This window comes from Lolium rigidum, chromosome 2 (genome assembly GCF_022539505.1).
Source record: "Lolium rigidum isolate FL_2022 chromosome 2, APGP_CSIRO_Lrig_0.1, whole genome shotgun sequence".
Lineage (NCBI taxonomy): Eukaryota > Viridiplantae > Streptophyta > Magnoliopsida > Poales > Poaceae > Lolium > Lolium rigidum.
Window position 1 is genome coordinate 53,772,800 of NC_061509.1, and position 14,377 is coordinate 53,787,176.

General features: G+C 51.4%; 1 protein-coding gene across 1 annotated transcript; it reads left to right on the forward strand.

The window, feature by feature from the left end:
- Positions 1-685: 685 nt before the first annotated feature.
- On the forward strand, positions 686-11,880 carry LOC124691754 (biotin--protein ligase 2-like). Its single transcript, XM_047225026.1, has 11 exons — positions 686-754; positions 1,053-1,528; positions 1,639-1,700; positions 2,646-2,794; positions 2,928-3,048; positions 4,643-4,798; positions 5,006-5,051; positions 10,774-10,840; positions 10,912-10,988; positions 11,155-11,198; positions 11,304-11,880. Coding segments are annotated over exons 2-11 (1,122 nt in total). The 5' UTR covers positions 686-754; positions 1,053-1,130; the 3' UTR covers positions 11,306-11,880.
- The last annotated feature ends 2,497 nt before the right edge of the window (positions 11,881-14,377 follow it).

A 14,377-nucleotide genomic window follows, 5' to 3' on the forward strand; every position in this document is an offset into this window, starting at 1 on the left:
CAGGGTTGAGAAAAGTAAGATAAAAAAAATCGCTAAGTTTGCAAAAATGTTCACTTGATCGAAAAAATGGTTCTAAAATATGTTCACTATGGTTAAAAAGGATTAAAAAAAATGTTCCCAGGTTTCTTTTAACGTAAAAATGTTCGTGTCATTTGAAAAAAAAATCACAGTTAAAAACTCAAGGTAAGTTTACCATTTAAAAGAAACCTGAGAAAAATTACTGTAGTGTCGCACCCTTGTCAGTTATAGTGTCGCTCCAGTAAAAAAAAAAGTTATAGTGTCGCTCACGTGAAATCCATGCAAGCAGAAGGAAAGAGAAGAAACAACAGTTCCGAATATGGGCCGAGCCCATTAGCCAAGAGCCCTACGCGGTAACTCCCAGACTCGCCGCTTAAAGCGGGGAATAGGAGCACCCCTGTATTCCCGTGAATACCAATAGAAATCGGACAAATTTTTTTTTGTATTAGTTTGGCCCATAGCCCAACACAGGTCAGCCCATCAGGCAACACAAGTCGCTCGCTCCGGCTCCTCTCGCTCGCTCCGTCGCTCGTATCGAGCGAGTCGAACAGAGGCGACCGACCGCGACCGAGCAGGCCAACCCTAGGCGGCGGGCGGAGGCGGCTCTGCTGGGCAGAGGCAGCGGGCCACCGGCCGGCGTCCGGCGATTCACCGGCGAAGGCAAGGGCGAGCGGGCGGGCGGACCGGCTCCACCGCTCCAGCCTCCAGGACTCCAACTCGCCCACGCCCAGCCCAGGTACATCTCCGCAAGCGCACGGATCACCTTTGCCCTCTTTCCATTTCATTTTAGTTGATTTGCTGAACTGACAACAAGCGATGCCAGATTGTTCTTGAACGTAGGTGGGCAGTGGAGCCATGATGAACCATATCAATGGTAGCACCACTTAGTTGATGCAAACGATTTCAGTTGCTCGCTCTGAACATGTTTTCTCCAGATGACATTATTTGGAAGAAACGAACACAGAGCTAGCTGATCATGTTGGAAACGTTGGCTCTTGGCCTGGTCGGTTGAACGGGAATTTTGATTTTCACAGGTACAACGACCAACCAACTCACCGCTCTCTCCAAAAACGTGGCGGCGGAGGAAACAAAGAAGAGGCTCCACAGTTGACATGCCGTTCCCCTCCCGCCTCCCGCCACCGGCCGCCGCCGCCGCCGCTACTGCCGCGGCCGTGCTCGCCGCCGTCGCCCTGCGCCGCTACCTCTCCTCCCGTCCCCGCTCGGCCACGTCCGCGCACATGAGCAGCGCTGCCCCAGCCGCCGGCGCAACCACCCGCCTCCTGCTCTCCGGCAAGTCCCCCCAGGACCAGCAGCTCCTCGCCTCCGCCGCCAGCGAACTCTCTCTAGAGGATTTGGGCGGGGGCGAGCTCGCCGTCTCCCTCGCGCCCGACGGCGGCGGGGGCGAGGGCTTCGACGCGGGCGCCTACATGGACGCGCTCCAGGCGCGGCGCTTCGGGAGGTGGATGCTCTGGTCGCCGCGGATGGCCTCCACGCACGACCTCGTGACGCAGTGAGTGCAAGATTTGTTCTTGAATCCCTTTTGAGAAAAATGAGCGATGGAGAATTTTGTGCTTGAACCGCTCTAATTGGGATTTTTGTGCCTCCGCGTTCTGCTTGCAGGAACTTCGCCAAGCTTCCGGTGGGCGTCGTGTGCGTCACAGACGTGCAGTTCAAAGGCAGAGGTGGGTCAAATATATAGGCCGATTACTGCTTGCCTTTGTCGCTGTTACTGTGGTCAGTTCTGATGAGTTTTTCTATTTCAGCGTTGTCAATCAATGTCTGATGACACCTTGAGTGGATTAGTTATGCTGTTTTCTTATTAGTATGCTTGATTCAAGTTTCTTTGTGAAAACTGTGCAAAGTGGCTCCTGAACTAGAAACCTTGTTGAGTTAATTTGGATATATAAAGCCCAGCAGTTTGTAATCGAATTATTAAACCGTATGACTTTATTAATTTAAAGTGGGGCAATGTCTTGCCTGTTATCTTTTTTTTTTTGGATATATAAATGGTCTATCTGATGTATCTGATAAACAGCTGTTAAAAAATAGCTTGGAGCTTTGGGTAGATTAGTTATGCTCTCTTGTTATTGCTGTGGTTGAGTGAATCTTCTCCATGCTAAATAGATCAAGAAATAGAAATTTTGTTGAGTTACATGTAAATGGTCTATCTGATGTATCTGATAAACTTCAGTTGAAAATCTAACTCCCAGGAATAGAACTAACTTGTTTTGGAGGTAAATTTTGCTATTTGTAATTTTGTGATTTTGCGTGGGCTTTTATCATTGTTGCTCGTTTGTTTTTTGTCAAGGAAGTGTTGTTTCCTGTTGTGATCCATGGGATAGAATGGCTTGAAAATTTGCGGTTGAATGTGCAGATATTAATGCATACCATGTATGCAATGTAGAAGTTAATCTTGGTGAAAAGGCGTGTTCCATAAATAGATGCATTCCACCATTTGATTTTTTTTCTTAGTTGATACCACGCTCTATGGTTGTGGAAATTCATTTGTTTTTGAAAGCTTAACTGCAAGCTGAGCCACTTAATCATTCAGGTGTTTACTGCCTGCGTAATCATTGCCACTCTTTAATCTAGGTTAAAATTTGATGTTTTACCAACTACTTATGCAGGACGATCCAAGAACGTGTGGGAATCACCTCCAGGCTGTCTCATGTTCTCTTTTACATCACAGATGAATGATGTACGCAAGCTGCCCCTCGTGCAATATGTCGTTTGCCTCGCCATGACAGAAGCAATCAAAGATTTGTTCTGTGCTAAGGTGAGGGCTTAATGCAACACGATTACACTTGATGTTTGTTATGTATGTGATCATAATTTATTGCACAGTAAATATTTTCATAAGGCCATTTCTTGGTTATGATATCATGTACTATCTATGTGATAAAACTCAGGGACTTCCAGAGCTAGATGTAAGGATTAAGTGGCCTAATGATCTATATCTGAAGGGGTTAAAAGTTGGTGGCATTCTTTGTACCTCGTCCTATGAGCCGAAAGTCTACAACATTTGCACTGGTAAGGATGTTTCCACTGCTGTTGATTCTACACATTGTGGGAGTCCCTCCTGCATGGAGAGGATTCTTGATCAGCGGCCTGTATCTGTCAGCATGCTGTGTTTTTCTGAAGAGAGAATAGCCACAATACCACTAGTGAAAACCAAGAGTTCCAAAATACCACTAAGAAAACCAAAGTTGCCAAAATACCATTACAATGTAACTTGACACATGGCGCGGGCTCATTGCTTTTGATCTCAATGGTCACAGTGCAAACATAGGATACTGATAGCATACCATTTGGCAAGGTCGAAGTCAGCGTGGCACCAGATCCAGGGGAGTGGCAGCAGGTGCGCGCCGTACGAGTTGGTCTAGCACACGACGGGTCCTATTTTTCCTCCACGTCGATAAGGAGCTAAAAGATCGACGACCTTAATACCTGTTTCAAAGATGGATAATTTCGTATCTAACTCGATAAAGGCGGGTGCAGATCTATGAATAGGGAACGTCGCACTACTATCTACAGGACCCAAATTGTCAACAGGCTCCCCAAGAACGTTGAAAATTCGTCCGAGAGTAGCTCCGCCGACCGGAACACTGAGAGGAGCTCCCGTGTCAATCACTTCCATTCCTCTCATCAACCCGTCTGTAGCACTCATAGCTACAGCTCTAACTCGATTATTTCCTAATAATTGTTGTACCTCACAAGTCACATTAATTTGCTTATTGGCAGTGTCTATTTAGATTAGTTAATCTTTTTTGAAAAGTAAAAAGGGGTGGAGTAAACCTATTTTTATTTTCTTCGAAACTAGTGCCCTCTTCTTCCGCGTGTAGAAAAGGAAGAAATAAATCAATCAAATTACGAGAGGCCTCATAAAGCGCTTCCTTAGGGGTTAAACTTCCAAAGCTGCAAGCTCGACAGGCATGGCGGGGCGCGGAGCTGGGCAGGCGCGCTGGTCTGTCGATTCTTGGGCGTGCATGGACGGCAACCGAGCAGGACAGGTCGCATAGGCGACGAGCAGGGCGGGTTGCTGGTGGTGTGCATGGATGGCAGACGGTACGCGGCGGCGGAGCGAGCTGGGACATGGCGGAGAGAGCTGGTGTGAGCGTTCGAGGCAATAGGCAAGGGAAGCAGCTGTCCGGGAGTAGGCACCGGCGGTGGCTATGCAGCGGTCGGGCGGAGAGACAGAACATGCTGGGTCGCTGGGAGATGTCTATTGTTGATTTGTTTCTACTGTTTTGGTACGGTCTACACGAGGGTATTTTTGCCATTCTTAAAAAACTGACAAGAATTCCCCAGCTTGACTAACTTACATCCCTTGAGACCTGCCGGGAATGGTATTTTGGCACGAAATGGCAGTGCTATTTTGGCAACTTTGGTTTTTCTTAGTGGTATTTTGGAACTCTCGGTTTTTAGAAGTGAGCCATGTTCGTTAGTAGGGCTTGCAGTCGTGCAGCCTTCCAACCAGGGTTCAACCCTTGGATTTTGAGCACCTGCATATATGCATTGGTGTGGAGGTGTGAGTATGGTATCTGTGAGTGTGCGTCCTTGTAATTTAAGAAAGGCAGTTTTCATGTCATCTGTTATGAAAACTTGGTTCCTTTATCCTTTTCAGGTATTGGTTTAAATGTCGATAATGAGAAGCCGACAACATGTTTGAATGCTGCACTTCAAGAACTTGAGGCAAATGCATCCAGACTGAAGCGAGAAGACATACTAGCATCGTTCTTCAACAAATTTGAAGTTCTTTTTGAGATCTTCGCAAATCAAGGTATTCTTGTGTCATTATATCCTCTTTTTCTCCTAGCAATATGGCCATATGCTCATGTTGATGTGCACAGTGATTTTTATTATTGCTCATAGTGTTACTTTGTGATAAATTTCCTTTGTCTTAATGAGTGATGTTTGCAATTTAATATAATTTTTATAACATTTTGTGATAAAATTGGGTACTATAACATTCTCAAATTTTCTGCAGGATTTCGGGCTCTCGAGGAGCGATACTACAATGCATGGCTTCACAGGTTGGGAATGCTTTCTCAATATTGATTTCTTGGACCGCCAACACCAGTTTTCTTACTGAAGTGTAGTCTGTATCTGGTAGGAGCTCGGGTCCTGCCGTGTCTAGGGCGTAGATTGTAGGGGAAGGAGGAAGGCTGTCGCGGCCGGGGAAGAAGACGGCGGCGGCAGGGAGCCGTGGCGGCGGCCAAGGGCGGCGGCTAGGGTTTGGAGAGACCGACTCCTTTGGGAGTCGGCAATAATATTCTGATTATTGCTTGATCCTTCACGTACGATTACAACTAGTATTTATGAGCTGAAAAATAGATAAACTAAATGGGCTAAGCCCCTAATTGGGCCCGGTGGTTGGGCCCCTCCCTGGAATATGTCGGAGCCGGTCATAACATCTCTCCCCGCCGCGCAAACAGCTCGTCCTCGAGCTGGTAGTCTGGATAGTGGAGGGAGAAGTCATCGCGCTGCTCCCACGTGGCCTCCTCCACGCGGCAGCCCCTCCCACCGAACCGCAGAGTACCTCGGACACCTCGACGTAACCGAGCCCGCAACACCTTTGCGGAGACTCGGAAGAAGCCGGCCATCCGCAATAGGAGGGAGTGCTGGTGTCGCCGCAGGAGGATCACCGCGGTAAGGCTTCAACAGCCCCACATGAAAGACGTCGTGGATGCGAGACTCGGCCGGAAGCTGAAGACGATACGCGAGCGTCCCCACGCGCTCCAAGACGACGAAGGGTCCAGCGTAGCGGGGACCCAGCTTGCGCTTCGCACGCGGGTCCAAGGACTAAGTGGAGCGATGCAGGCGCGCACGCGGGTCCAAGGACTAAGTGGAGCGATGCAGGAGGCGCAGCCACACCCAATCACCGACCGCATAGTCCACCTCGCGATGATGTCCATCGTAGTATTGCTTGGCCAACTGCTGGGCCTGCACGAGGCGTTGCCGCACCTCGGCCAAAACCTCGTCGCGGTTGCGAATGAGCTCACCCGCTATCTCCGTCCGGGCTGTTGCCGAATCCACCGGTATAATGGGTGGCGCTGGGCGGCCGTAGACCACCTCGAATGGCGTGGCGCGCAGGGCTGAGTGAAAAGAGGTGTTGTAGCGATACTACGCCCGAGGACAGCCGATCCACCCATGCGCGCGGACGGTCCCCGCGTGACACGGCGAAGGTACATGGCGATGACCTTGTTGACCACCTCCGGCCGGCCGTCCGTCTGAGGGTGGAAGGCGGTGCTAAACCGAAGTTTCACCCCCGCCATCCGAAAGAGGTCGTGCCACACATGCCCTGTGAATGCCGGGTCGCGATCACTGACAATCGACGCTGGAAATCCGTGGAGGCGGACGATGCCGTCGAAGAAGGCACGAGCCACGGACGCCGCCGTGTATGGGTGCCCAAGCGCGATAAAGTGGGCATACTTGGAGAAGCGGTCAACCACCGTGAGAATCACCGACTTGCCGCCCACCTTGGGGAGGCCCTCAATGAAGTCCATGGAGATATCGGACCACACACCGTGAAGGCACCTCCGGCGGCTGCAACATCCCGGCCCGGCCGCAGGGTCTCGGTCTTGTTGCGACGACACGTCACACAAGAACGCACCCAATCCGGACCAAGGTACGATCACCGGGGATATAGAAGTCGGCGCGGAGACAATGGAGGGTCTTCGAATGCCCTCGTGGCTACGGGAATGGGCCATCGACGGTACCGATGGCGGAGGTCATCGTGGTCGGGCACGAATATGCGGTGCCCATGCACAAGCGAGCCGTCGGCCACGCGCCATGGTGCGGCCAACTCGCCGTCTCCAAGCCGCCGTCGCGAGGAGCCGGGCGTCGGCCGCCGCACCTCGATTGCCCGACGAATGGCGTCGAAGAGGCCGGAAGGAAGGTCCCGAACGGAGGCACATCACCGCCCTCGGAGGCGCCGTCCGCCTCGTCTCGGGTCCGTGTCGCGCCGGGACGAGGCATCCGCCACCGTATTGAGGCGGCCGGGCCGGTACTCGACGGTGAAGTCGAAACCGAAGAGCTTGCCGATCCAGCGATGTTGCGGCACCGTCGAGAGTCGCCGGTCCAATAGAAACTTGAGGGCTGTAGTGATCCGTGCGAATCCGGAACGACCGCCCCCAAAGATATGGACGCCAGTGGCGCACAGCCTGCACCAACCCGATGAGCTCCTGCTCGTAAGCGGCGAGCTTGAGATGGCGCGCGGCGAAGGGACGGCTGAAGTAGGCGAGAGGCCCCTCGCCCTGGTGTAGCACAGCGTCGAACCCCACCCCGGAGGCGTCGCAGTCCAGGATGAAGGGGCGGGCGAAGTCCGGCATCTGCAGAACGGGGCCCGTCGTGAGGGCCCCCTTCAGGGCCTCGAACGCCGCAGTAGCCTCGTCGTCCCACGCGAAACCGTCGCGACGCAGCAGCGCGTGAGCGGTGCCGCGATGAGGCCGTAGTCCCGGATAAACTTCCGGTAGTAGGCCGGCGAGGCCTGCGAGCCGCGCAAGGCGCGTGGCGAGTGCGGTACCGGCCAGGCCGCGACGGCGGCCACCTTGTCCGCATCCATGGCCACCCCCTCGGCGGAGATGACGTGGCCGAGGTAGGCGACCGATGACGTCCCGAACGAGCACTTCGAGCGCTTAAGGTGAAGACGGTGCGCTCGAAGCTCGTTGAAGACGATGGCGATGTGCTGTAGGTGCTCCGCCCAAGAGGTGTTGTAGATGAGGATGTCATAAAAAAAACAAGCACAAACCGGCGTAAGTAGGGGCGAAGGACATCATTCATGAGAGCCTGGAATGTCGCGGGGGAATTGGTGAGGCCGAAAGGCATCACCAAGAACTCGAAGTGGCCGTGGTGAGTTCGGAACGCCGTCTTGGCGATATCCTCCGGGTGCATGCGCACCTGATGGTAGCCCGACCGCAAGTCGAGCTTGGTGAAGAAGCGCGCCCCGTGGAGCTCGTCGAAGAGCTTGTCCACCACCGGAATTGGGAACTTATCCTTCAGCGTCAGCGCGTTGAGGGCGCGGTAGTCGATGCAGAAGCGCCACGTACCATCCGACTTGCGGACGAGAAGGACCCGCGCCGAAAATGGCGATGTGGAGATCTGAATGATACCGGCGGCTAGCATGAGTGCGCACTGCCGTTCCAACTCGTCCTTCTGCAGCTGGGGATAGCGGTAGGGCCGCACCGCGACTGGCGCCGTGTCCGGGACGAGGTGGATACGATGATCGTACACCCGAACCGGCGGTAGCCCCTGCGGCTCGTCGAAGAGGGCGCCATGCTGCTGCAGGAGGTGTGTCAGGAGGGGGTGCTCGGCCTCGGCGTCGGTCGTGGCGAGCTGAAGCTGTGGGGCCGGAGCGTTGCCCCCAATACCCTCCCACTGGACGCGGTGGCCCTGGCGCCAGAAGGTCATCGTGAGGGTGTCGAAGTCCCATAGGATGGGGCCGAGGGTCTGGAGGAAGTCGACGCCGAGGATGAAGTCGAAGCAGCCCAAGTCGATGCCGGCGCATGTGATGGTGAAGTGCTCGTCGCCGATGGTGAGAGGCACGTCTTTGCGCCGAGCCATGTCACCGCAGGGCGGTCACCGTTAGCCACGCGTGACGCGGAGGTGAGCACCGCCCGATGGCTGGAGGGCTAAGCGGCGCATGGTAGTCGCCGGCAGGAAGTTATGCGTGGAGCCCGTGTCCAAGAGAGCCACCAGGGTCTCGCCGCGGATCGTCATCGGCAGGAGCATAGTGCGCTCGTGGCGGATACCCGCCAGGGCGTGGAGAGAGACCACGAAGGCTGCGGCCGGTGCGGTCGTGGTGGCGGGCTCGGGCGGCGCCGATGGCTTGGCGAGCGTGTCTGCCTCGAAGTCATCGACCGTCTCCAAATAGAAGAGGCGGGGGCAGATGTGGCCGGGTGCATAGGGCTCGTCGCAGTTGAAGCACAGGCCGAGGCGGCGGCGCTCGAGCCGCTCGGCCGGGGTGAGCCGCCTGAACGTCCGTGTCGCGGCCGGGGCAGGGGTCGGTGGCGCGGTCGGGTTCGGCCGGCCTGGCCGGGCGGCCGGCGGCGGTGGTCGAGCGGCCAGGCGGCCTCCGCGGCTCGGTGGTCCGAGCGGCATTGCCAGGGCGCGGCGCTCGTAGGCGCGGGCGTAATGCATCAGCATGCCGGAGGTCTCGGGGGCACGAAGCTCCACGTCCACCCGAATATGGTCCGGCAGTCCACCGATGAAGAGCTCCGCGTGTTGCTGGCCCGTCACGCCCGGGGCGTGGCAAGCAAGAGCCTGGAAGTGCTCCGCGAAGTCCTGGACCGTGGTCGTGAAGGGCAGTCGCCCAAGCTCCGCCAATCGGCTCCCGCGAATTGGCGGCCCAAAGCGGAGGAGACAGAGCTCCCGGAAGCGGTCCCATGGAGGCATGCCGCCCTCGTCCTGCTCGAGGGAATAGTACCATGTCTGTGCGGCGCCCCGGAGGTGGTAAGAGGCCAGCCAAGTGCGGTCGGACGCGAGGGTGCGCTGTCCCCGGAAAAACTGCTCGCACTGGTTGAGCCAGTTGAGGGGGTCCTCCGAGCCGTCGAAGGTGGCGAAGTCGAGCTTGGCGAAGCGGGGCGGTGTTGGTGCAGCGACGCCTTGGACGTAAGGCGTGACGCGGCCGGCGGAGGGTTCCGCGTACCCTGCGGCTGCGGCGTCCGGGAGTGTGGGCATCGGCGGGTCCCCGGCCACGGAATAGACCGGCGAGGGCGACGACGACGCGGTGATCAACGCCGGCAGCGGTGATGGCGACGGGGGAAAGCGAACCTGCTGGATAGGGACGCCGCTCGTAGAGGTGGGTGCCGGCCCGGTGGGTAGGGGCTGCGGCCACGCCGGCCAGGGCAGGGCCGGGGGTGGGGCCAGCAGCATCGTCATGCTGGGGAGCGCAGGTAGCCAGGGTGCGGGCGCCGCGGTGGTGGCGGCGGGCGGCTGCATCGGCGCTGGCGGCCCCTGGGAGCCGATCAGGTACAGCCGGATCCCCTGGACGGCGGTGACGAGGTCGTTGATGACCCCGCTCATCTGCTCGGGAGTGTAGGCGACGGGAGTCGGTGGCGGGGCGGACGGCGACGTGACGGCGGCGACGGAGGTGGTGGCGGTCATGGAAGCGGCCAGCTGGCCGGCCGGCGAAGTAGACGCGGGCGGTGGCGACGACATGATCGAACAAGAGCTATCTGATACCAAGTTGGTAGGAGCTCGGGTCCTGCCGTGTCTAGGGCGTAGATTGTAGGGGAAGGAGGAAGGCTGTCGCAGCCGGGGAAGAAGACGGCGGCGGCAGGGAGTCGTGGCGGCGGCCAAGGGCGGCGCGGCGGCCAAGGGCGGCGCGGCGGCTAGGGTTTGGAGAGACCGACTCCTTTGGGAGTCGGCAATAATATTTTGATTATTGCTTGATCCTTCACGTACGATTACAACTAGTATTTATGAGCTGAAAAATAGATAAACTAAATGGGCTAAGCCCCTAATTGGGCCCAGGGTTGGGCCCCCTCCTGGAATATGTCAGGCCGGTCATAACAGTATCTGCTATCAATTAAGTTCAAGGGCTCCTTCGATTCAAATGAATTCCTGTAGTTTACTTATCCTACAGAATTAAAAAGGACATGACACTCCAATCCTGCGTTTTTCTATTCCTATACTCTACTTTGTTTTGAGAATACTTCGAATCAAACAAACCCTAATTGTTTGTTTGTCATACAGTTTTCATGTATTTTTTTTACATTTCATATTAAAGAGTCTGTTACCTTCACTGTTATGTAGTGGTCAAAGAGTCGTTGTACAGGATGCACATGAGGACCAGTCTGTAAACAGTGTGGTCACCATTCAGGTAAAGACATGACTTAAGTACAATAATTATGTAGATATTTCCTTTCCTATAACCGTATTAAATCTTTTCAGGGGCTAACACCAAGTGGTTATTTATATGCTATTGGCGAGGATGGCAAGAGCTATGAGCTGCACCCAGATGGTAACAGGTAATTCCATGTGCTATCCATCATTAACATTTTTCTCATTGCACTACTTTATATTCGGACTGTATATTTCTACATGCTTTTCTTCCAAGATCCCTCTGTCAACAATGTAATGGTCTATCAATCCTGTATTGTTCAAGGAAATGTGACACAATTTCCTGCATTGCAGCTTTGATTTCTTCACGGGATTGGTGAGGAGGAAGATGGAAGTCTAGTACTCCCTCTGGTTCATATTAATTGACTCTAATATGGATGTATCTAGACACATTTTAGTTCTAGATACATCCATATTGAAGTCAATTAATATGGATCGGAGGGAGTATTATGTTGTCATTACAAAGATAGTTAGTGAAGTAGTAGAGCACATTGTACACGGGGCTGGAAGGTAGGAACGATCCCAGAATAGATCAATGGCATGGAAGGATGGTTCAAACATCAGCACCATCACCATTATGTGCACTGCGTGCTTGGAAACATGGGTGCTGTTCTCCAGAAAAATCGAAGTTGCCTTCTCGTGGCAGGTTACTACTTATGGGGAAGCTCATTAAATGCCAAAACTGCTAACAGAGTGTCCTGCTGTAGACTGTTCATTCGAAAAGCAAGCCTGTTCAAACAAGTTCTTAGCGGGACCCTGTAGAGCATGAAACGTGAGCTCAGGCCTCGAGGCTGAGACATAGGATTAAACTGAATCTGAATTCACATGGACCAATCAGTCAGGAGCTACTGGAGTCAATGAATAGCAGGATCTGTGAAGAGCTGTGTGGACAATTCTACGGCTGTTTTTTGTAACAACTTCGAAAACGGTGTGGTCTGTATGCTTGTGATTGCAACAAGTGGGCTCTTTTGAAGATTTGTATGGGAATTATGTAAGATTTGGATCCTATATTTTGACTCATAGAAACATACCATATAGGAAGTTAGGAACTAATCCTATAAGAGTATTAGTGTAAATTTTATAGGAAAAAACATTAGATCATACCTCATGAAAATTTCTTTGGTACAATCAAACACAGTTTATCTTTCCATAAGATTTAAATAGGTATGACATCCAATCCTATGTTTCTATTTATATGTTTTTCCTATCCTATGAATCAAAAGTGGCCAAGTTTGTAAAGTTAGTGAAAGCTAACATTCAGCACAATTTCCGTGTTGGTTGGAATGAGAGCCAACCTTCCTGCTTCCTCTGTTCCGCACCTAGCTTCAGGATGAAAAAGCAAGACTCGAATGTTAGCTGTTGTTTGTTGTCATGACCAGGTCTTCCCGGACGCGCTGGAAAACATCTGCGATGACAGGTATTGACCAATCACCTCGGTTGCAATAAGATCTGAGGAATTTGATCCATGGAAGTGCAAGATCTTGCGAGCTGTCGTGCTTCAGCATCCCTTATTTTTCAAGATTGCCATGTGTTATTTACAGACATTTGAGAAGAGGCAACTATATTTCACTGTCCATGCATCTAGTAGATCATAAGTCCATTTGCGAAATAAAATAAAATAAAATAGTTAAAGATGTTGCACGTGCATTCAGGCTCAGGCGGGATACCGTGCTAGTTGATTAGCACATTGATGTTTTTCAGTGGCAAGCTTTGCACTTGAGTCAATGCAGCTATATATATAGCCAATGGCTATAAGCCGACGAAGAAGAAATTCGATGCCAATTTTCTGAGACACGTTTTGGTTTAAAACTGGCATTCTAACAGGTCGGTTAGTTGGTTCCGCTATCAATATTGTCTGATACTGGGGAAGTTTAGTTTTAGTGATGTGCATGTCTCACCTTCCATGAAATAACTAGGATTGTGAAAGCAAAATGAGTACAGTAATTGACCTGCAATCACATAAATGCAAATATTCGGTATGCTCCTGCGTTAATGCCAGTACAGTATACCAGATGCTTCACGCAAGAACATTGTCATCTCGTGGGACACCTATGATTTGTGGACCATGTTTAACAAATCAACCCATGCCAGTTAAGCACAGATGAGTAATCCAAGTCACATACTCCCTCCGAGGGTAGGTTAAAAAAAGAACTCCCTCCCTACCGGTTGGTAATTGTTTCTGTTGAAGTTATGTTGAATATGTCTATAGGCTACAATTGAATTTAGACTTTGCGAGTATGTTACGTGTTGAAGTCGAGCTCTTTAATCTAGGCTTAATATGTAAAGGCGCTCAGGTAGCTAAAATAAATGAAATGCAGGTTAGGCACAAGATTAATTTCTGGGAACGGTCCGGTTCGGTGGCAGGAGTGGTGACCGGCGTGACGTTTGTAGATTTGACGTGTCTGTATACCGTGACGGGCTTTTCGTCGACGATAATATGATAGTACCTGCGGAGGTTCGCTCGTAGAGCATGTCCCGCAGATATAGACGCTTTTAGCACTGAACTGTGTTACCAAACATTGTCTCGCGTCTATTTTCTGCAATGATCAAATTATTTATTATTCTAAGAGTTTTAGAAAAATTAACCATCAATCTGATGAGTAGAATATAAATTATATATTAGAAATTTATATTATTATGATTTTTATTGTATAATTTTTATGACATATAACTCATATATTTTGTTGATCAACCTTTTTAGAAACTATATGTGAGCCTAATAAACCAATATGGAGGAAGTAATAGAATACTGACAATTAATCGTGCTGGTGGAAGACGGGCATACATCCCGCATTCAGTTGGCCACGTGGGGAAAAGGAAGATATACCTCCTTTTTTGCAACACATTCCCAAATGGCAGCGGCGCACCAGGGAAAGCTGGATATATCTTTCACCCATTTCACGTTTTTAGGAAGATATAGTTCCTCCCTTTTGCCCACATTTTAGAAGTAATAGTACGTAAGACACATGTGCTAAGTTACTGAAACAAAAATACAATGTATTATACAGTTTATGAAAGTAGGAGCCTTCAGCAGAAGGCCGTTATGCTCACAGATTTGCATGACCCACACCACTTGGACTGAAACGAGTTAGGCTGGGAAAGGAGTGAAGAAGAACACCCACCGACTCAAATATATGTGAGGACACTTCACTGGTTACCATCAGAAGCAATCCTGACTAAACTAGTATCTCCCCATTACTTCACTGATTACCATCAGAAGCAACCATGGCTAAACTAGTATATTCCTATTACGTGGAGGACACTTCACTGATTACCATGAAAAGCAACAACCGTTTCTAAATTATTATTACCAATGTTACCTTTTTCCCTGCCATGTTGTGTACTTATTCTTGTTGTGCCCAAGAAAGAATTACGGGGCTAACTTTTAAACATAGATCAAGGATTTAAGGGGCTACACGAAGGTGTGTAGTTTTAAATACTTAACTACTCCCTCCGTTTATTGTATACAAGGCCACAAGTCCATATATCAGGTAGTACTAACAAAAAAAATCAACTA